General features: G+C 53.9%; 4 protein-coding genes across 4 annotated transcripts; 1 reads left to right on the top strand and 3 right to left on the bottom strand.

Annotated features, from left to right (window-relative positions):
• Positions 1 to 1426: 1426 nt before the first annotated feature.
• Positions 1427 to 2680, bottom strand: Triagg1_903 (uncharacterized protein; the record flags this gene model as incomplete). The annotated part of the gene is made up of 3 exons (XM_062902528.1): positions 1427 to 1988; positions 2068 to 2295; positions 2409 to 2680. 3 exons carry the CDS (start codon positions 2678 to 2680, stop codon positions 1427 to 1429), a joined length of 1062 nt encoding a protein of 353 aa, XP_062760127.1.
• A 272-nt stretch (positions 2681 to 2952) lies between these two features.
• Positions 2953 to 3597, top strand: Triagg1_904 (uncharacterized protein; the record flags this gene model as incomplete). The annotated part of the gene is made up of 1 exon (XM_062902539.1): positions 2953 to 3597. The coding sequence occupies one exon, from the start codon at positions 2953 to 2955 to the stop codon at positions 3595 to 3597; it is 645 nt and encodes a 214-aa protein (XP_062760128.1).
• Positions 3598 to 4629: 1032 nt separating this feature from the next.
• Positions 4630 to 6472, bottom strand: Triagg1_905 (uncharacterized protein; the record flags this gene model as incomplete). Its single annotated transcript, XM_062902550.1, has 3 exons — positions 4630 to 5169; positions 5249 to 6181; positions 6329 to 6472. 3 exons carry the CDS (start codon positions 6470 to 6472, stop codon positions 4630 to 4632), a joined length of 1617 nt encoding a protein of 538 aa, XP_062760129.1.
• Positions 6473 to 18418: 11946 nt separating this feature from the next.
• Triagg1_906 (transcriptional regulator family: Fungal Specific TF) lies at positions 18419 to 21889 on the bottom strand (the record flags this gene model as incomplete). The annotated part of the gene is made up of 4 exons (XM_062902561.1): positions 18419 to 18720; positions 18887 to 20561; positions 20835 to 21361; positions 21784 to 21889. 4 exons carry the CDS (start codon positions 21887 to 21889, stop codon positions 18419 to 18421), a joined length of 2610 nt encoding a protein of 869 aa, XP_062760130.1.
• Between the last annotated feature and the right edge of the window lie 974 nt (positions 21890 to 22863).

Raw genomic sequence — 22863 nt, forward strand, 5'->3', positions numbered from 1 at the left:
ACAACCGCGGATATAGAGCCAGTATAGCGTCAGATTCGTGCTAATCTCCCCAGGCGTCACGGATCCCATGGCATATCGATCCATTCATTCCAACACTTCGTCGCGTCGTAAAGGCTCTCGTCATTCCTTTAGTGACAAATGACGTCCCCGCCAGAATTTCCACTTCAGGCGACTTCCGGTTGGCACTCGTTCATTGGCGGCGATGCAGATGAGCTTGCGCCGACAACATCGCTTGCGAAGCGGATTATTGCCGAGCTCAAATCGTCGGCTTGCCGGTGACATGCAGGGCGCATACCGTATGGACAGCTGCAGCGCAAATGGGCCAGCTTTGGTTTGGTTTGGAAAAGGGATGCTTTGAAATCCAATTGCGCCTCCGAGTTCAGCTTGTCTTCTCGCAGTGCTGGCTGCATACCATACCGTACAACAGAGTGGATCGTCGACATTCAACAGCTCAACTGTCGATTTCGATTTTGGACCGCCATCTGCTCTGCGCAAATCTCAGCACATCGCACCATTCTTCGACCAGCCTCGGCACCTCGTCGCTACCCGGGGCCACTCACACCAAAGCTCCCCCAAAACAACTCCCGAACAGCAGCGGCACAGTCGGGGTAGGCTGCAGATGCCATGCCAGGTCACTGCAGCCTGCTCCTGTCTGCCCTTTTTTACCTTTTCTTCCGATGGCCCTGTACTGTAGCATTCGCTCGCCTGCGTTCATCCGACATTGCCACTTTTATACGTTTGCCTGGTCCTGCTTCTAGGGCAATTGCTCCGTAGTGTAAACGGCATGGATGCGTTGCCGGCACTTTCGCGTCTGTCGCACGTACCACCAAACTTTGTCATGCGGCCGGCCGCTCTCCATCTTCAGCCTTCGGCACGGGCTCTGTGCCAAATTCGAAAGCTGCCTGCTCGTCACGTAGCACATGGTACACGCATGCTTGCATCATTCCTGCGAATATGCAGGTGGATAAACTGGCCTGACTCTTTCGCTGACCTCGCGGTCCCCGCCCACATGTACTCTTGCATGTCGCCGTGCTTGTACTCGTCGTACGCGGCCACAAATGGACAGGTGGACAGATTGACAAGTTAGTCTTGCCGGCCGGTGTTGCGTAGGACCATCTTGGTCGATGGAGCGCTACTGTACTGTACTCCGTCCAGGATGACACGGGCTCCGCATTGCGACCCCGTAGATCGACCGGCCGGGGCGCGCCGTTAACAGGAGCAAGACGCACGGCCGCCAGCCGAAGTGCCCATTTTGCCCTCCGAATGCGTCATGCCGCCGCCAAACCTTGGTTTCTCGTGCTCGCTCGAGGGGGATGAAGCGCAGAGCCAAGGGGGAAGGGAAAGCGAGAGACGAGGGGAGAAGGGCAGCCCCCCCTTGCTCCCAGCCAGTCATGCCCTCCAATCGTTGTCCCTTGTTTTTGCTGCTTCATGGGAGGCGTGGACCCCAAATTGCGAATCCACTTTGCACCGCGTCATTTTCCAGACTGTCGGGTCGGAGGGGCGGTGGACGAGGCATGGGTGTTCCGTACAGTGCGGGTGCCGTCATCCGCGAAACCCGCCCGAAAATGCAGGCAAAAGACGGACGAGAGAGAAAAAGAATGCCAGCAGCAAAGGGGACAAGGCCTTCGGAGTGGCAACGCGCATCGAGGACACTCGCTCGTGCAAGTACAAGTAGCACTGCAGCGTCCGAGTCCACCATCTTGCGGCGGCTAAAGGCCTGCGGACCCGTTGGCAGATCGACCTGGTGTCCTAGCGAGCGGCATCGATGACTCGGAATCGCATCTCCGCCCCAACTTTGTGGGCGTATCTGGCACCACATCTCTCTGTACAGTATCCTCGTGCCATGCCATGCGCCGTGAGTGCCAGGAGTGGCCGGGTTTCTCGTAACGTGACAAATGAAGAGCAAAAGGATTGCGAGTGGTGACTCCAAGAACCGGGGCCGGCCGTCTTTGTCGCCCCAGATTCCGGGTTCGAGCAGAGCAGCAGTTCTTCCTCCGCTTAGCGCATCTGAACAGGCCATCCATGCTTCTCAAGCCCGGACCCAGCCCCAGCTGTTCCTGAGCTCACTGCCCCCGGCCAGCGCCCAGGGACTGCCACTGCTGAACCTGGAGGTCTACAGCGATCGTAGCAGGTCCAGTTCCTAAGCGATGCGATTCCAGGCCCTCCATGTGCTGACCACCCGCTCGGCGAACCATCTCGCATTTCACATTGACATGTCGTGATGAGCTGAACAGAGCACCGCGCGGACGCCGGAATCGCTTTGCCTGGGGTATCCTTTGTGTTGCTCCGCCCCGGCTGTTATATCCGGAATGCTACGCAAGTAGGATCACGTCTCGTCTCTGGCAGGGCTTTCTGTCCACCTGCTGGCGCCATTTCCCCCCGAAGAGGAAAAGGAGGAAGAGACGCACAACGTACCACCATTCAGCACATCAACCTGACGCAGAAACGGCACAATCCAAGTCTGGGGCGAGAGTGTGTCATTGCCCATGGAGTCGAGGATGAAGAAAAGCAACAAGGTAGCATGGAGCACAAGCACAGTAGGCGACGCGAGCAGGCCAAGGGGAAACACGGGATGTGCGAGAGAGAGAGAGAGAGAGAGAGAGAGAGCCGCGGCCTGAAGAATCAAAACAGACTCGTTCTCGTACTGTGCAAACGGGGGGTTAGGGGGGGCAGGCGGCATGGTTATGTTGTGTTTGGCTGGGCGCTGGGCAGGCACATGTGCACGTTCTGCATGTGCAAAGTACTACCTGATACAGTGCGCAAAAGCGGGGCCATGGGCAGCTGGCGGACTGTGCAGCTGAATGGCGGCCCGCCGTAGCAGCCGCGAGACACCCCAACTGGGCGAATAAAAGGCCAAAGACACTGAAACAAATCAAGACGCCTCAGCGGCAGGGAACACAAAACAAACCATCCGCTCCATCTCAGCCGCAGAGGAAAAAGCAAAGAAAAGCAATGCTCGCCCTTTTCTTTCCTTCTTTCTTCTGGCTTGGCTTCTGCTCCCTCCCATCCCTTGCCGTCACCTCTCCCTTCCCCCCCTCGTACTGTGTGCAGTACCAGTACTCTGTACAGACACATGCGGCGGCGACACGTCCTTCTCACCTCCCCCCCCCCCCCCCCCTCGTCGTCCTTTTGCCCCCTTCCAGGGTTCGTGATGCAGCCTCTTCTGCGACAGGCAAGGCGCAAACCCGACAGTTGGGAACTGGTGGTGTGGTCTCGTCGCGAATTGGCCGGCCAGCCCGCAGCTGCATGCCTGCCTGCCTGACGGTGTCCGCCCGGCGCCTCTCCAACGCCATGAATGGACGAGATGCCTTGCCATCTCACCAAGGCCCTGCAAGTTCCAACATGCTGCAACCTGGTCGGCCCCCCTCCCTTGCGTTTTTTCTTCTTTTTTCGCTCTCCTCTGCTGTTTTATGTTTGGAGGGCGTGGCTCGCACAGAGGGGGGAAGGGGAAAAACAAAAGGGCCTGGTGACGGCGGCGCTGCGGGCACAACAGAACAGGCGATATCGTCGTCGCCCTTCTCGAATGTGCGTGACCGGGGTGTCGAGGAAGAGCCGCGTGGTTTGTTGCAGGAGGGGGTGATGAACGGCGAGAGATAAGGTATTGCGCCGGGTTCCCGTTGTCAGCGCACAGTGTATTATACACAGTGTGTATCAAGACCTGTACAGTATACTCGTACTGATGAAGCGCTCGTTCTTTGCTCGGGCTTCGTCCTCCGCCGTTTCAAGGTGCTCAACGGCGGCCACGTATGTAGGAGCATCCCCGCTGGCTAGCATGCGCTTCAAGTCTGTCATCTGCAGCGACAATGCCACACCCGCATGCGGCCCACAAGTTCGCCTTCAAACAGCGCTGCCTTGTACACGTTCCTCCATACAGGTAGCACAAGGTTGCAGGTACAGGTACAGGTACAGGTACGAGTAGATGCGGTAAGCCATCGAGTGACTCCAACAGTACTCAGTACTAACCTACTATACTCAGCCGCTCTCTAACGCCGATTGCGTTAACACCGACACTGATAGTACCACCCATTAGAGGTAGTACTACTGTACCAGGTAGGTAGTCAGGTATCTTGCAAAAGTCATCTCACATCTTCTCAATCAATAGTGGCATTGAAGCGTAAAGGTTTGTATTTATTAATCATCTATACAATTGTTTATTCTGTCCGTGGTCCGAGTGCCCTTGGGCAAGGCAACACAAAGCCAGTGAGCCAACATGATGCATCAATGCATATCGTGAGACTGTATCCATCTTGAGCCGTCCCGAGTTCCCCCCCCCCCCCCAAAGTCCCTAGTTCGACCGCCAATGAGATAAAGGAAAGAATGAAGAGACAAAAGAGACAGAATGAGAAATTAATGGTGTCAGATGATGATGAGTAGAAAACAAGAGGAAACCAGAAAAATGTACGCAAAGACAATAAAAGACAAGTCTGAAAACTAAACACGTGGGTAATTCAAAGGGAGCGATGATTCTTCGTCGAGAAGATGACAGCATTCTAAGCAATGAAAACAAAAGAAGCGTCGAGGGTATCCCCATGCCAACCCTCCAGCCAAGCCATCCCGTCCATCCAATGCATGCGGTCCCATGCCGCCGACAATGCCGTGTCAATTTGCAAAGCCATACAAGAGCCCGCTTCAAGGTGCCTTTGGGGCTGGATGGTACACTGGCACTGGTCGGATCCCGATGGCATGGCCGTTGGTGTTGCTCTGTACTCGCGCCATGTGCTCTCCTCCGGACGAGACCAGGGTGTCTGGCTCCATCTTCATTGGAGCCCGGTTCTCCCACAGGGGCGAATCCATCATTTCGCCGTTGACAGAGGCCATGTCTTCGTCCCAGCGGTCTCGTCGTCCGTACACTTGGTTAATCACATCGTCCTCGTTGTGGGGCGTCTGGGAAATTCGCAGCATCTCGTCGCTCACGGGGACGTCGCCACCCGGTTCTCCTCGGCCGGTTGACCGTTTCTTAACAATGGTCTTGCGGCGGCGACGGATGCACTCGTCAAAGCCATCAATGTATACGGCCTCCTCCCACTTCAGGTCGTTGACAACCTTGGCCTCAATGTCGCTGGCGCTCAGCAGCATGTTCCGGGAGCCACCCATCTCATGGAAGTGGTTAAGCATGGTTTGATATCTCTCCTTCTCGGTCTTCTTCCAAGCGGCCTGTAGTATCCTTACCTATTTGGTGAAACGCAGTAGTTAGCATTGCCTGCATTTTCAAAGGCGGTGGTGTGGTGTGTGGTAGAGTTGTACTTACATCTTCGGGAAGCCAATCGTAGTACTTGGACCGACCCCGTTTGAATTTCATTTGGAGCATTTCTTTGCCGTGCTTCTTCTTGAACTTTTTCTCAAAGTCGCCCTGGATGCTGTCCCACATGTCCTGTCCCCTCTGGGAGCGGTGGCGCCACCTCGACTCGAAGATGCAGCGCTCTTCTTCGGGGCACCCCTTTTTGATGGGAGGTGGGATTTCTTGGCCATAGCAGTTCTTGTGTTCATCGCCAGGATCGACCTGGCTACGAAGAGAAGCGCCCCCCCTCTTAGACGACCTCAACTTCTTCACTCGTGTGCTGCCCTGGGTTGCAGAGCGTCGACGAGGAGAGCCACTAGAGGAGCGTCGAACGGTCTCGGCACGACTGGCGTAGCTGCGGTCATCTGTGCTGGCCCGTCGGATGTTGGCAAAGTGCGATGAGTGAGGCTGCACGAGTAGAGATGCTGGGTGGGAGCCGTCACGGGGGTGCGGTTCCATGGGCATATGACGAGGTTCACGTATCATCATGGAGGTTTGGTTGCCCATCTCCATGGGAACGTAGTATGAGGGCTGTCCCTGGTTGTGCATTGACTGCGTATCCGGGCCTTCAGACACGCTGAAGGACCCGAAGTAGGGCTCTGTGGGCGGGTTGGGCGTGCGGCGGTCTTCAGGCATGTAGAAGTCCGATGCCACCGGCACCTGGTTATTCATGGGCGAGCCATTCGGCGCGTTTTGGTTGTGCATGTCGAACTGGTTGTTCCACGGCTGGTGATACATCTTGGAGCTCCCCGGCGGGGTTGGCACTTGGGTATAAGGGGTGCTCGGGGGAGGAGGATACTGCGGTGCCAACTTGCGGATCTGATGGAGTGGGGGAGAGCCGGTCGTGGAGATGGGAGTGAGAAGGCTAGAGTCGCACGGGGCAGGGATGTTGAAGGAAGAGACCTGCGAAAATGGACGATTGGTAAGCTTACAACCCTGGCCGGAGCTGTGAGGGAAGAGCAGACGGAGAAACGGGACGGCAAAGGATCAAGCAATGATCTCTTTGGAGGGGTTCGCTGTGTGAAAAGGGAAAGGGCTTGCAAGACTCACTGCTGAGAAAGGGGCCACTTCCGGATAGGCTGAAGTGCCTGCAGGCGCGATGGATCTGGCCTCAGACAAGCCGTGAGATGCTGCCAGGTCACCTGTGTGTGGTAAACCTGCAGGAATATACTGTTGTTGCTCTACCATGTTCATGCAAGCGGCACGTTGGATAAGGCTCCTTGGGCGTTTAAAAAAACACAGCCAAGGTCTCTCTTTGGTTGGCTAGCTGCAGAGCTTGCGAAGCAGACGTTGTCAAGAGTCAATTCTCTGCGATGGCGCAAAAGGTGATAGCTGACTGAAGGTGTCTAGACGACTACCTATGCTTTGAACGGTCTGCGAAGTGGGGGGGGGGGGGGGGGGGGAAGAAGGGAATTGACAACCAAAATGAGAAGAAAATGCTGAAAGGATATGCGACTTATATACGACTTGCAAGAAGAAGCAAGTTGTCGCTTCAAGTCCGTAACGCGGCCCGTTTATGTACTTGTGAGAGGGCGATTGGAGATGAAGGAGTGGTGGGCAGTTGTGCAATGGCAATGAGCCGCCCAAGGGTTGAGGAATTCTGCCTACCTTGGCCGCGGCCGTGGTTGGTCAATGGTATAACGATAAAGTTGGAGATGATGGAGCTGGGGAAGCCAGGACAGGTGCAGAAACGGCAGATGAAGGAGAGAGCCTTGTGAGGAAGTCGGAAACAGGAAGAGATGGCAAGACTCTTTGTATAAATGGAGGCTCAGATCAAGAGCCGGGTGAGCTCTCCAAGGTTGCAGAGTCGACAAGCACGGGAATCAGTACAAGTACATACGAGCCGTGGCCTAGTGCGTGCTACCTGGCGCAGGGATCAAGCATGAGATCCTGGTTGACCAGGGGGTTCGGGGAGTGTGGTTAGAGTGGTATGGCTTGGACCAGGGTCCCCGGCCGATACGAACAGGGCTGGCGGTGGTTAATGTACATACAGTGGGAGACACTGTTGTGCATGAGATAGCCGCCGAGGCGTGCGGAACTGGAGATGGCTCCAGGCCATGTTGGAGAAACAGTAGGGGCGTGCGCCGACGTTCGTTCTCCAAGAGACTCCGTGTGCCTCTGCATCGAGTGCGACGAGTGTAAAATCAAGCGTATACGGTGGACACATGACAATAGCAAGGTAATAAGCAGCCAATTCCGAGGAGATGAAGGTAGAGAACAATCAATAGCAGCGGCGGGGACACTAGACAGTGATGAATTCGCCATCTCCCGGGCTGGCGATCAGCGAGCACGGGCAAGTGCGAGTAATTGCCAATATGCCCCGATATCAGACTTAATTTGCTGCTTCTGGCTGCATCATGGCCGCGGGTCACAGCGCTTGGATGACGGAAGCTTGCGTGTCTGGCGCAGCAAAAACCACACAAGACGAAAGGGGGCCGTGAGGGGTAATGCCAGATGATGCTGCACAGATTTATCCACCTAGGCAGGCAGATATTCGTGCAAAGGGTGTTTTGGGCAGCTGAGACGAGGAAGAAGCACTCCAAGGTGCCACTGACGTATCCGGCAAGTCGTCTCCAATCCCAATACACCCGGTCAAGGTGTACTGTAATCCCAACAGCTCAAGAAGATTTTGCAACCATATGGTTCCTGCAGAAGCTGACTCGTATCCGGCCTCCGAGAACAGGTTCATCAGCGTTCGACTGCATCACCAATACGTGTAGAAGCTGACTGGATGAGGTGTCATCAGGCACGCCAAAGTATAGCAGCGAGAGATGACAGCCTCGTCTGTCCCAAGTTAGGACCCCGACGCAGCCGGCGGGAAGTAAAAGACAAGTTAATCTCTCCGAAATCTTGGCAGGACTGAAAAGAGGCGGCAAAGAAGATTCGAAATGACGGCGGGGGAAGATCGTATCCAAGGCAGAGGCAGCCGCCACGGGGTGACGAGCTGGAGGCAGACTGCTGGAGAGGTGTGCGTACACGTACGAGTAGGTTCTTCGTGGGCTGGCAGATCAAGCCCCGGCATACGAGTAGGGTAGAGAGCAGCGCACCACATCAGAGCAAAGGAGAGACACATCGATTGCCGAGATCGTACTAGCCTAGCGAGCACTCTGTTAGCATGAATGTGACAGATGGAGAGAAAATGAGGGAGCCTCAATAGCTTGGAGTGGCAGAGATCAGGCTCCGCTTGCGGGTGGAGAATTGGAAATCAGAATTCAGGCGATGTTTAGGGCTGGTTTGTTTTGGCTGAAGTGTCGTCCTCAACAGGGCTAGCGCCCTATCTCTCACAAATGGACGCAAATGGTTCAAGGGTCTCTGGTCTTTGGTGTCTGGTGTCAGGCCTCGGTACTTTCGCACACTCCTTCCTTGGTTTGCCAAGGTAGTATCAGTACAGCTGGGGTACTTTGCCTTTGGTCAATGGCATTACCGAGCAGAAAGTATTTGCCAGTACCTCGTATGCTGGTCGTTCATTCCACGGCTCATCCTGACGGCAGGAGCGTACGAGTTCCTGTCTGTATTTCCTGTACTGACCCGGTACCTTGCCTTGGTCCGGACTCCGCTTCAATGTTTGGTATTGCGACAACCGGGGAAAAAAGAAAAGTCAAGGTGCGTGTACCTGCTCCCCGTGCTGCAGGCAGTAAAGCGCAAATCTCCTCCAGTCTGCCTTGACCAGAGACCACTTCAGCACTGCCATGAACCTTCATCCACAGTGCGGCCCAAACTGCGGCCCTTTTGCTTCCATACCGACGATATACGGCCGACTCCGTGTTCCAGCACTGCCGTACGAGCATGCACTCAACTTTGATACAGCGCCTACTACGCACAAATCATCCACCAGAATACGTGGCACTAGAGCGCAAGATCCATCCGACAATGGAAGCCATGGTGTCCCACGCCACGGCTAGCTTTCGATTGTGTCCTGTGCCCTTTGATATTTCCTCAAGCTAGCCTCCCATTCACAGTGCCGCTAGTGCTCATGTTCCATGGCAGCGACAAAGTCTCAGAAGCCTCTGCTCCACATGCAGTGAGCTAGCATCGATGGCTAGAACGAATGCCCTCGATAGAATCTCTGGACTACTCGTATGCTCCCGCCATCAACCTACAAGAGAGACGGTCATCGAAGCCAGCTAATAACCGTTGCGAACGACAGCCGCGTGTATTCGGAAGGCGGCGGCATATGCCTAGTCGATGGCAAACTACCTACCTAGGCAGGTATCTGATCTGCCGCCTAGTAGTACGATTATCGTGCGTGCGGTCATTTACGCTTCTTCCCCGCCTAGCTCCGATCAGTGGGTTTGCCCAGTCGCAAACTGTAAAATAACGAGAGTCACCAATATCTATCGAGATGGATACCCCTGAAAGGGGCACGGCGGCACCAAAGTGCTGATCAGATCAAATAGGCTGTCCAGTGTTCATCCGGTGGATCGTGGCTGTTAGCCAAGGGAATGCTAGGTCTGTCGCTCGCTCATCCACTTGGCATTCAATCAACTGCATCACATCATTCAATGGCCTGCTAGTCTGGACCATTGTGTATTTTCAATAGGTGCCAAGGCTAATTAGCGCAATGGAAGCTTGCCACGACACGCTCCGTGCTCAACCGCACAGTTTCACACAATCTACTCTCTGACGCCTTTAGCGCAGCACTGTTCCTCAACCAAATCTCATACCGGGCGTCGACCGTTCTTCAACACCAGCGGCATGACCGAGCTGCTGCTGCTGCCTGTCTTTGCCTGTCTTTGCCTCCCTTTACATCTTTTCAATTGATGCTTACAAGAACCACAACAACATTCCACTCTCTCCCATTCAGACCATGTTTCAGACATGGCTGCTTGCTGAGATACTAGCGTTCAGCTCCTTACTTGGTTCACTTGGTGAGATATTCAAGTCCCACTTAGGACAGTGCGGCGTTCATGTTTAAACTGCTCTATGAAAACGCTAGGCCTGTCAATCATTGACCGAGTCAAGTGTAGGGCCTAGGCGTGAGAGACATGACAAACAGACAAGAACTCGGTGCTTGAGAGGAACAAGTCGCTTGGATAGGTACTCATCCATCGTGGCCCACCTGTACATATTGCTCGAGATTTCAACAGTCGCACCTGTCCTGTCCGATACCCCCGTCCAGAGTGGTATCAACGCAGCAGCCATGCCACAATTTCCACGCTGTCGGGACCGTACCGTACCGTATTATTCTCAAACCTCGCGGCGGCGGAGTAATGGACTTTTGGTTCTAGGCCACGACAAGCCAGCCCGTATGGGGAACTGTGCGGACGTCGTCCGAGAGGCAACGGTGCTCTTTATGGCAGCGACCGAGGAAGATGCCTGGCCTTGGGATATGCAGTTTCGTGACCATGCATACAGACCCAAAAACGGTAACGGTTGGCCTGTCTCTCCTTGCTTCCGTTGTCGAGCTCACCAACGGAAGACATGGCTCTCATGGCTCATGGAATCTCATGGCTCTCATGGTACTGCCGACGCGATCGTGCCAACGCTCGAGACCTCTCCCGTTAGCCAAGGCTGTTTCCGGCTCCTGCCCTGCTGCACGCACAGCCCAGCACTTCCAGAATGGTCGCACCGCAAGTCCAATTACGGCACATCCCAGTATGTGGAGTGCCAGCATGGGATTCGGAGAGATGACCGCCGACTGACGACAGTGGTTGGGCGGTGGCGCCACACCGTCTCCCATGCCCTTATCTGCACGCATTTGAGTGGTGGCAGTACGACGGAGGGGAAACCCGAAGTGGAACGAACGAATCACTTGCCCAACCAAAGCCATCAATAGGGACAAAGATGCCGAGACTGATAGGCCAGCCCATGCACATGTACGAGTATGATCCGACTTGGAGGCCGGGTAGGGGGGAGGCCCGAAAGGCAGCTTTTTTTTTTTTTTTTCTCTCTCAGTCGCACTGCTGGCTCAGGCGGACGAAGCAAGAGAGTTCGGCCCCGCGTCTGGCCACTCATCTGATGGCGCAGCGCTCCATTACGCTACTGCACACTACCATAGTGCGATCCGTCCCGTCGGGACGCGCTAGCAGGGATATATTCAACTGGCATTGGATGGCAGTGACACACGCCCCCTCCACTAGCCAGGAGTCCCTATCACTGTCCGCACAGCCCCTACCCGGCCAATGGGTGACCTCCCCGGCCTGGTGCGCTAGTCCTGAAGCAGCTCAACTACGCGCGCGTCTACCCGCTGGGAAAGAACCTGCCATTGGGTACCGACAGCGCCATAAGCGAGCCTGTGCTGTAACTACAGACTTCCCTCCTGTGCGGCCAACACACAACCATGCCTGCCTTCTGCGCACCACCGTCGCCGGGGGCTCTCGGTGCCGCATTGAGCGCTGGGCAGCTGCTTTGCCTCCTGCGATGACCATCTTAGCCTCGGGCCATTTGGACTTTCTCCGGGGTTTCTCGTGCATCTTCCACGCAAATACTTGCCACCGAATTCTCTTACGAGATTTACTGCGCTGTAGTTTGATCTGCGGCCTCTAGAAGCGGCCTCGCCCTGCCTCGCCGCACTCTGGGACCTCTGCCAATCAGACCCATCAAGGCAGCCTTGGGGTGAGCCATCCCACAGCCTTGCTTGGTGTCGTTTGAGAAATGCCACTGCCGGTATTCTATTCGCCAACCCGCACAAATCAGCACCAGCAAGATAGTTTGGTTGTTGCCAGTGACCTTTCTCCTGACCTCTCCTTGTCCCTGTCTGCGTGATTTGCACTCTGTGCTGTTAGTCGCTGTTGGTCAGCGGCATGGAGCGTCGTGTCTCAACCAACAAGTATCTGCACCGCCAGACACATCTCTCCTTCGCGCCTCTTTCTTCTTTGCGCGCAAATTTCCCGCTTTTTCTACACCCCTCGCTTTATCGCCGTTTGCGGATATCTGGGCGGGCTCTATGTTCCTAGCTGCCATATGGTTCATCAGGTGGCCCTAACCGGCGGCTATTACGATGGCTGATCCTCACGTTTTCTGATCATTGTTCTTGTTCACATCTAAGCGCCGACTTTGCAGCCATTTCTGCAGTGGCTCTACCCCATTTCTGTTATATTTCAAAGATCCCACCGGAACTCACTGCTCTAACCGCGTCAACAAGTCGTCTCATTAGCCGCGAAGCGACCAACGATCGAATGATGTGCCAAAGAATAGAAGCCGGTGTGCCATCTTCAACTCGCTAGCTCTGTGTGACCTTGCAATCCCATCCGGATGCTTCTCAAGTGTGTGCAAAATGGGCACTACCGGATTTTTGGGCCTTGTTTCGGCTGGCTCTTCTCGCCCTTTGTCCTTTGCTTCTCCACTCACACACTCGTCTTCAATCCCCCTTGCCTCTTTTTTTCTGATTCTGCGTCTCAAATGGCCTGGCAGCTTGTTTGGCTCTTGATCGTTGACGAACCATGATTGAGAAATCAAACAATATGCGTCTACCTTGTCTGCCGCAAGGCGTTAAAGCATGAGATGGCCGACATCTGCTCGTCAATCCTGTATCTCTTCGAAGACTTGGGGAGATTGTGCCTCGTGATCAATTGTCATTTGATTACACTATCGAATCATGTACTTTGACTGCGTCACTTCTCCTCTTTCCCCTGCAGTGCGTCATCTGCAAGCCACCTCTTTCACCATTCATACGCTCCTTGGCGATCAACCAGCAGAGTCATCCTTGATCTTCCTGAGAGATAGCTAGGCATAGGACCACTATCCATCTACGCTTCGCTCTGCAAGATACCGTACACCGTCCGCTCTCGCCCAATCCCAATACCCCCCTTACTCCGCATTCCAGAATTCGCTCACATCTAGTAATTGCGTCGACGTTTACCTACTAAGAGTTATACTGCTTATGCGAACTATATTCTCAAGATTTTGACCAGAGTATTCAGTTACGAGCCCATGGTCTAAGTAACTTTCCATACGAACTCAATGGTGAGACGAGTCACGCCGTTGGCAAACTGCTAGCCTCTGCTCAGATGAGGAGTCAGAGTGCTGACCACTCGTCTCGCCACGCTAGAGCCTCTCCCCCCCGGGATAACACGACCCAAGCATGTCGAGAATTGCCACACAACAGCTGGATCTGACGGATCCGCTCTATGCCGTGATAGAGCGTCGAATGGGAGATAACGATCAGACTCAGGAACAAAGATGATCGATCCTGAGTTCAAAGTCCAAGCGCCTGCGGGTCCCCCCCTGCCGTCCACAGCTCGGTTATGCCTGGATAAACGGAGGTAGCCCGAATGAAGGTACCACTGCTTTCTTCTTCCATTGATTCTCGTCCGTTGCTCGTTCTTGCAACGGCCAGGTGCCTGCAGACACTTACAAATGGGACGATGCCAGATACAAGGCTCTTGACTACTCTACTACGATATCTAAACTTCATCTGACCGCAAACTCCACAGAGTCTTGGCCATCTGTATGGAACAGGGACTTGAGTGCTTTGGTACTTTTGTCACTCCGATCAACGGTCGATGCTTAACATGCGGACTAGGAGGATGAACTCGAAGAAGCAACCCCCCCTCCCCCTGGATAGCTTCTATCATGCCCCATCCCGACCCCATCCCGACCCCATCCGTGATCCCTTCCTCTTGACCCTCATTCATACCGACCTAGCTCACTCTGTACCCTATCCCTGGTTGCAAATCTGCTCCGGGGCTGCCTTTTGGGGGGCGTGCCCTTCGTGCTTCTCACGGAGCTCACGGGCCAAAGCCGCGCCGTTGCTGCCCACTTGGCGCCAACCTCTACAGCCCGTGGTGTAATTGACGGCTCGGCATTGCCCATTGTGCCGCCGAGTTTGCCTCAGTGCGAGCCCTTTCCATGCAAGCGTATGAGATGGTTACGAGCGGCATTCGATCCAGCCAGCCAATAGCACTCCAAGAAACACACTACCCCGTCCATCTTGACTCGAGCCCTCCCATTCCACTGAGGGACGGGCGGAAACCCATCCATGCCGATTTGCTTTCAAAGCAATGGAGTAAATCACAGATGGTCATCTTTGGCTGTGACAAATGCCGGCTCCAGGAGCGGATATCTAACCCAAACCCCGATTGCATATCACCCGCACGCCTTGGCTTCTTTTGAGAGGCGCCATTGCTCTTTTCCTGATGATCTCGGCGGATGTCACCAAAGCCGAGCACAGCGCTCGTGCCTATTGCATGGGCGCTGCGTCTTCTCGAGGGCGATCATTGGACGCTCATACACCCACACTCTACAAGCAATCCAAAGCAAGACTTAAAAAAGGAGGCATGGTCATAGCAATCAATCAAGCCAGTCAATTGCCGGCCATCTACACCTCCGTGCATTGTATGTGAATCTAGAGGAGGGGGGTCAGGGGCGGGAGAACAGAGGGCGTTTGAGAGCTTTTGCATTCTTCACGAGGCTTGCAGTCTAATCCCAGCAAGGAAGTGCCAAGCGAGAAGAAGAAGAGCCCTCCTTGTCAAGGAACGCTCAGTGAACAGTGCTTCTTTCGAGTCTATCGACTATTGCGGATAGTCTCCTGGTCCCCCATCATGTGCACCGCCTAGATTTGCTCTGCCGTGCGCAGAAGGCCCGTTTTCTCCTCGTTTCCGTTGACAGAATGGCCTGTGGATGCTTGCCACTGCGCTCTGTCTGGGGATATTCCCACAAAAGGTCGTCAACTGGTTTCATCATACGAGGAGGCAGTCACCTACTCCCGTAAGTCGACGAAAGGGGAGAAGTGCTTGGATCTTCTGTGACATCGATAACGGTTCAGGGCCAGTGAGTGGTCGCATGTCCCCAGGGAGATCAGAATTCAAAACATACTACACACATGAAGCTTACTCCTGCAGTCATCTTGGGCGAAAGCCCGTCCGTTGCTCCATATCGTCGACCATTGTGAACCAAAAGAATGTCCACGGCTCCTCATATGAAGAATACAGAATCTCAAATCCATGGTGGCCATCACTTCATCCCTCAACCTCCTCTGATAGGTTTCATACCAACAATAACCTATAGGCGCAAACTCCAGAAAGTCTGGCCACGGGCGCGGCCGGGTCACCACACCAAACGCTGTCAATTCGCGTAGGCTTCCGCACCTCTAGATGGATCGCGCTCAATGAAGTCTACCTACAGTTTGATTAGACGGCGGCGACTTCTTGCCTCGCAAAAGTCTCCGCAGGATCGGGCCAAGGTGAACCATACAGCTCTCGCGGTTCGTGTTGGTTCCCTCCCGGATGACCTGGGCTATTCCTTCTTTCTCACTCTTCCTTTTCTTTTTTCACCTTTGCCCTATCCTGACAGGAATGGAGGCAGGGTCCCAGGCTGCTGTTGGTTGACCAACATGGATTTTTCCTCGATCGTTCTTGGACTTGAGAAACGCCAACACCCCCCTCTGTCACCCCACTTGGGTAAATCAAGCTCGCCTTCGCCCTCGTGGCCAATGCCAAAGAGTGGCCAAGGCTTTTCCCTTAGCTCGTTTACAGAGCAAGATGTACTCCGTATGAGATTGGGAAAAGACCACTCGGAGGAGACATCCAGCAGGGTTCTTTTTAGACTGAGGGGGCGTGCAGTCTTGGGCCACGGCCAGTCAACGAGGCGACTAGAGAGCTGGTAGGCATCGTTCGATGACGGTATTGGATCGAATGACAAATTTGCTCTTCGCCCCGGTCTCGGATATTGGAGTGATGTGCTGGTTAGTGTTGATTCGAGCCATGTCGGATGAGCAAATTGTGGCCCCGAATCGTCATTCAGCTCGAGCGTGATTGACTGGAAATCCGCGCCTCAACCAAGGCAGATTTTGATCTGAGATGGAAGAGAAGCAAAGCATGAAGATGCGTCATTCTTTATACTTTGGCAGTCTTTCCAAACAGACGTCGTTATATGCGGTCTCTTTCTGGGCCGCTTTTTGTGGCCTCGGCCCGGCCATTTCGGGCGGCCAAGCGCGACGACACGCCACGGCACAGCCAGCATACAAGAGGATCCTCGCGAGACTTGGGCTGTTGTGGATGAAGCGAACAGGCGGCAACTAGGCACAACGGGCACAACGGCATCTGGGCAGTATGGGAGATGCCTTTCTGTTGGCGGCTTCATCCGCTTCTTCCCGCCATCTTGGTGTTGTTGTTGGCATGAGGACTAACACAAACAACACTGCCAGGCTCAACACTGCCCGGCAAGAAGAGAGATGGAGGCAGAAAAAAAACGGGTTACGAGCGTGCATATAGCGCTACGGTGAAACGATCGGGACATGCAACCAACATGCATCCATAGCTTTCTTTCCTTTTTTTACATGAGGGGAAGGTCAAGCAAGATAGCTTGCTTTAGAACGGGGTGGTGGCGGGTAAATGCAATATTGAACGACGACATAGAACTGCTGTTGGACCAGGAGATTCGATTTCACAAGCACGAGCTTTATCTCAGGAGTGGCTTCCCGGCTTCTTACGACTTTAACCTTGATGTAGGATTCACAACTCGATCCAAGCGAGGTGACGGGGCATATGGAAGAGCTACAAATACCTACACACGCGAGGGGTTCTTTCTTTGTTCCTTTTTTTAATCGACCTTTCCCCCTTTTTTGGGAGAGACCGGGGCTGACCAACAACAAAATAGAAGCTCGTTTAACACCCTTGAAGGGGGAGGATCAGGATCCGTGTTTTTTTTTTTCTTTTCTTTTTCTTGCTGCTCTCTCCGCTTCTCCCCGTTGGAATGGCTGTGACTGTCAATCACTCACGAGTATGATTGCTGGAAATGGCGTGGGAGAATTCAAGGCGGCGGTGCTTTCTGGTGTGTCTTGCTTTGCTTTGCTGCTGGGTCGTGAGGAGTATGAGATGCTTTTGTTCTGAGGAGACTGAGACAATTATGAAAGTTATGCTACGTACTTGCTTACTTTATTCGAAATCCCATACTCCGGGTCCCTGGAAAGCCCGCCATTCGTACGTAGTTAGTTTTGAGTCTTTGTCTCGGTGCTCGCTCTTGGATCTGAGACATGCCATCGATTCCAGCGAATGTGTCACTTTTTTAGAGTTCAGTCTCAGGGGCTTCTCCATGAAGGCAAATGTGTTTCATTTTGGAGGGGGTGTATAGAGCTAGATACTATATGAGTAGACAGGGTGATCTTGCTGCTCTCTCTAATCTTCTCGCGGATGCATGCCATCTATGTGAAACTGCCTGTGCTTGATGTTTCGCAATAGCCTAGAATGAATCAAGATGTCCCAAAGCAAAGCAGAGGGCTAGAATCATCTGGCATCATCTCGCAATGACCCTTTTGCTGTCTTGTATCGGTGTTTCGTCTCATTTGGAGTGGACGCGGTGCTCTTTATGGTGGGCTGTATGTTTATTACCTTGAATCGGGGCGGTAGCATCTATTGACTGGCATCGTCACCATGATCCTGGAGATTACTCGTGTCTCTTCATAAATCAATTGAAAGATTATGTGGAGGAATATATACCATCAATTCTAGGGTAGCAAGACAACGACAAAGACAGCTTCACAACAATGATAACTAACATTCAGCAAGCGTGTATAGCAACACAGCGGGACTCATTCAATATACAGCTATTCATTACACTACTTACGTATTTTCCCTATATCCCGGTATATCACAGCCCGAGCCCCTTTTCCGATGCGCAAAGATGAAACCAAGTTGCAATCCAAAGCTGCCCCATTTGCCTCTCCCAAGATATATTTTCCCCACGGGCAGCGCAATAAAAAAGAAAGGTGGAAACAACCAAGTATGAAAAAGTCATGCCAGCATATAAACATAATGAATCCCATAGCCCCGACATAAGAAAAATGACCCAGGCATGATAACCGCGAAGAGGCGTCTACGCGGTATTCCCAGCTCCCAAGCAAAAAAAAAAGATACACAAAACAAACGTAGCATAAAAGCACTCTGGTATAAAACAAAAACTCACGTATGAAAACCCTCCTCCTCCTTCCCCACATGTAACACGGTCAAATATCATAATTTTCAAGTTGTTGTTCACAGCACCAAGTCAAATTCCGGTTGCAACCGATCTAATCCAAGCGGTCTTTTTGAGATGTCGTCTCTGCAAACTTGCCATTTAGGTTGAGGCCTCTCCGGTAGCAAGAAAAAAGAGGAGTAGGAGTAGAGAAGGGGAAGAAAATAAAAGAAAGAAACCGACTCATGGATTTAGGTTCCCGACCCCATCAGATTCAGAACGCTGTTCTTCACAGGCTTGTTGGGCACTCTATGCACCTTCGAGAGGCGGTACAAACGAATAGTTGAAGTCAAGGAGGCCGTCCAGCATCCAGTGCTGGGGATCGAAGAAGTCATAGTTGTTGTCGCCATAAGTAATGTTTCCAATGATGCTGGTCGGTGCGGTTGCAGGGGCAGACAAGCCTGGGGCGCCTGGTGTTAGTACGCCATTCGCAGTAAGCATGTTGTTGGACGTGGGGAGAGTGTGTGATGGCATCAACGTGCTGTCAAGTTGCGACGACGCGGCTGAGGACTCATTGGCCGAATCCGGGTTCGTGGGGTGCTTCAAGGCAGCTGTACGGCAAACATATAAGATTAGCTTCCAATTGAGAAAAAAAAGGAGAAAACACGCTCGCTTCTCGTCGAAACAAGACAGAGAGAAAAGAAAGCGGGGGGAGATCTCCTGCAGGTTTTCAAGTGCAGCTGGTGTACCCACAGGTCGAATTGTTGTATCTCTTACCTTCGAGCGATCCTCTGCCCAAAGCTTGATACTCCTCTCTCCATCTCCAAACGGAGTCGAAAACGAGGCTCATACTGTGACGACATCGTACTTTAAGCTGCAAGCTGTCGTCGACCTGGATGGGAGAATCGTCCTCGCGGTTGTAGTTCTTCTGATCCAACCGGGCACCGTTCCACATCTGCACCATTAGTTCGGCCAAACGCCACTGCAAATCGTTGGTAACCACACTGGTGGCACGGATGGCCTGGATAGAGCGGTGGAAGAGGTTTCGCCCGCGTTGGAAGTCAATCGTCTTGCAGAAGAAGGACCGCATCAACTTGAGCAAGGTAAAAGCAGCAGCTACTAACATCTGTTGTATGTAGTTGGTCGCGTACAGCAAAAAGGTGCCCCCGATGTTGTCGTGGGGAGAAGTTACCTTGTCCACCTCGAGGAGATCGTCTAGGAAGCTGACGGTGGCCCGCCACAAACCCATCAGATCGTCCAAGTAGCCGGGCGTCTTGCTGGAGTCGAAGAACCCGGCCAGCCTCATGTGAAGGGCGGCGGCGCGCAAGTGCAGATTCACGACGGCACCCAGCTGTTGAGACATGATGGACGCATACAGCTCTGAATACTCGCGCCGGTATACCCTCATGAGCATCGCCCTGTGCTCGTCTCCGGCGACGCCTCTGGGGTCGCTTGCATTGCTATACATTTCCTTGGAAACCTTGTCGCAGAATCTCTCAATCTGGAGTCGGGCCTCTAGGTCAGGAGAGAGATGCAACGCCGGGTCGTCGCCGGGTCGGAGGGCCAGAGTCCAGTCATACAAGGAAGAAGCTGGTTGGCCGTAGCCAGTGCCGATGTTTTGTGCCACAATGTTGCACACGGCCCACGTAGCGACACGGTCGGCAAGTTGCTCCTTATTCAGGTCGATTGACGTTCGAGAGAAGTCTTGGATGTGGTTGGGGCGATGCAGTCCGATCCCAGTCGCCGTCTTCATCATGACACCGCAGAGGATGTGGGTCGGGTCAGAAGTGGTTGTGCTGGTGGGTAATGGCCAGGCGCAGAGCAGGCACATTGCCTTGACGACGTAGTAATTGCTAGGCACTTCGCCGATGGTGGTCCACAGGAACCTGGTCAGTGGTCCAGAGAGGTTGGAGATGAGGTTGGCGCAATTGGCAGGGCTAAACCGACGGGCAGCGACAGCGACAATGGACCAAAACAGGAGAGGGTGCTGTTGGTGATATTGGTCTGGGGACTGCTGAGGATTCAAAAATGGAAGGAATGGGTGGTAGAAGGCGAAGAATTCGTTGAACAGATGGGTGACGGCTTCGTCGGTCAGCTGGACCCCTTCCAACTCGTGAGAGAATCGCGGCATGCTATACGAGCCCCCTCTCTTGAGGTGCAGTAGGGACGACACGGCCTCGTCAGAACCCATTAGAGAAGGATTTCGCGTATGAGAGTAGGTCGCGGTGCTCGGCGCCATGGGGGAGTTGAGAGTGTCATCGTCGTCGAGGAGGTAGCCTTGGGCCTGGGCGCGAGCGATGTTGCGCCGTAGACGGTCAATCTCCTTTTCCATCTCGGCATGCTTGGATCGCTTCCCAATGCGCTTGAAGTTGGATTCAATCTTGCACTCGAGCTTTAGGCGGTTGCACCGTGAGCAGCTCTGAAACGGTTCTTGAACGACATTACACCGCAACTATTGCGCAACAATTGAATCACGAATTAGCCACCATAACAAGGCAATCAATTGCAGACCGCGCCGGGGGGGGACACAAGACAGGACAGGACAGGACAAGGCAGAAGAGGGCAGGGCATTGATATATCAGAGCATAGCAGAGCAGAGCAGAGCAGAACAAAGAAATAAAAGCATCAACTCTCTCAGACTCCTCGCGTATCTGGAAACAACAGGCGGGTTATGGTGGGGGAGGCGAGCATCGGGGAGATGGCAGGGTCGGAGGGGCTGACTCACCTTTTGCTGGCGACACTCGTTGCACGCGCGCTTGACGCCCGGCTGTCGCTTCTTGTCGTGATCACCGTTCTCGTGGTGGTCGCCGTGTTCATCTTCGTTGATGCTGCCGGGGCTGCTCTCGAGGCCCATGCCACCGCTTCTCTTGCGCTTGGGCATTCCGTTGCCGTGGCGGGAGCTGGCAGGGCTGGTCGGGCTCATCGAAGGGGCCCCCCGGCCAACACCTGGTGAGCCATCCATACCGATGTTTTTCTTTGGAATCGACGTGTATTCTGCCTCTGCGCTGGCCAAGAGACGGTTGCTTGGCAGCGGCGTCTGCAGCGGTTGGGAGACGCTGTTGCGGTGCGAGGCCGATGGAGGGGGCCGCTCGCTACAGCTTTGGAGGGCGATGTCGACTGGCGGCTTTGGAGCAGGCCGGGCTGGTCGCGCGAGGCTGCGGCGGAACAGCGGCGGAGGCCCGGGGATGCAATGGAGGCCGGTATGTGTGAGGACGGATTGGCTGGTCCTGAGGCCGAATGCGGACGATGATGCTGGTATGGCCCAGGATAGCCTTTTTTAATTTTTTTGGTGATGGCGGAGGGAAAAGTCCAAAAAGCTGGAGCACCCGCAGAAAGGTTGATGTGTTGGAACCAGACGGTACCTGCCGGCGGCGCCAAGTGACTAGGGGAGAGGCCCCGCCGTCAAGTACAGCGCAGGTACTCCGTAATTGCTTAGCTGCAGCGCTCCGGCCGTCAGTCAGTCAGTCAGTCACGTCGAGTCGAGTCCGTCCGTGACAGCAAATGCACCACCGGCCGGCGAATTACTGGGTAATTAATTATAGTAGTCGGTAGTAGTTTGGTTGTCCTGGTCCTTGTCCTTGTTTTTTGTTTGTGTGTTTGCTTGTTTGTTTCCCTCCCTCTCTCTCTAGTTTATATACATCTATTTCGACACTTATATATGAATCACTTAGTACCTAGCGGTACTTGGGCATTCCTCTCTCGCAATAAGTCCTGCACAATTTCGCTGCTCCGTGCTTTGCTGTCTGTTCTGTTCTGTATGCAAGTGCTCGCGGCTGCCATTCGCCGGCGCCGCCCAACCTGCAGCCCGTGTCCAAACAGACCCAGAAATGGCCCAGACGGCCCCCCAGACGTTGCACCAAATGGAGCCCACAAGGCGTGGAGCCCAAGAGGCGAGGGCAGCCACAGTGGGGTCCCCGAGCGCTGATTGGCTCTGCGCCACCTGGGACGTCACGTGAGGAGGCTGGCTCTGCCGCCGGGCCAATCACAGGCGGGCAAAAAATATTCAGAAGCGGGGTATCATCAAGCTGCGACTGTGGGAATCCTGCGCCGTTGCCGCTGCTGATTGGCCGGCTGCCGTGGAGGGCGTCGGTCTCATGGCAAGGTGCAGCACTAATGCCGCTGTGCGCAGCGGAGCTACTGAGTTTGTCTGCACCAGAGCAGGTACTTGGCCTCTACTTGTGGTGACTTGTGCCTTGGTGGCGGCCGAGGAAGCATTTCGTCGCAACAAGAGCACACACGAGCTAGCACAAACAAATGCGCTCCGTATTACCCTTCTGCTGCTGCTGCTACGAGTGCTTTACTGCTACTGCTAGTGCTGGTGCCTCAATCTGTGACTTGTTTGGTACGCATGCCAAGTACGAGTACGACGCTCCATGTGATATCAGCCACAGCCAGCCGTGCAAGGGGTGACTGTTTTCCGTTTTGCCTTTCTACCATGTTGGTATTAGTAAAGTCAGTCATGAGTTTGTTGTAGGTATTGGTCGTGCTGTATCTTGGAGGTAGAGGCACCAAGGTATAAAAAGCTAGATACATTCCAGGCACACGTATTGGCAGTTCAATCACATTGTACCTCTGCACTAACACGGCATCTCTCTCAATGCTGGATGTGATGCTTTACCTTAGTAAGCACACGGCTCACCGTCACCCTCCCAAAGCCAGCAGAGTCAGAACAGAATGTCATCATCAATGCTCTCTTCCCCAAAACCCCCATCACGAAATATCTCGAGATCCAATTCCCCCTTCAGCTAAACCAA

Source organism: Trichoderma aggressivum, assembly GCF_033847375.1.
Source record: "Trichoderma aggressivum f. europaeum strain CBS 100526 chromosome Unknown scaffold_002, whole genome shotgun sequence".
Taxonomy (NCBI): Eukaryota; Fungi; Ascomycota; class Sordariomycetes; order Hypocreales; family Hypocreaceae; genus Trichoderma; species Trichoderma aggressivum.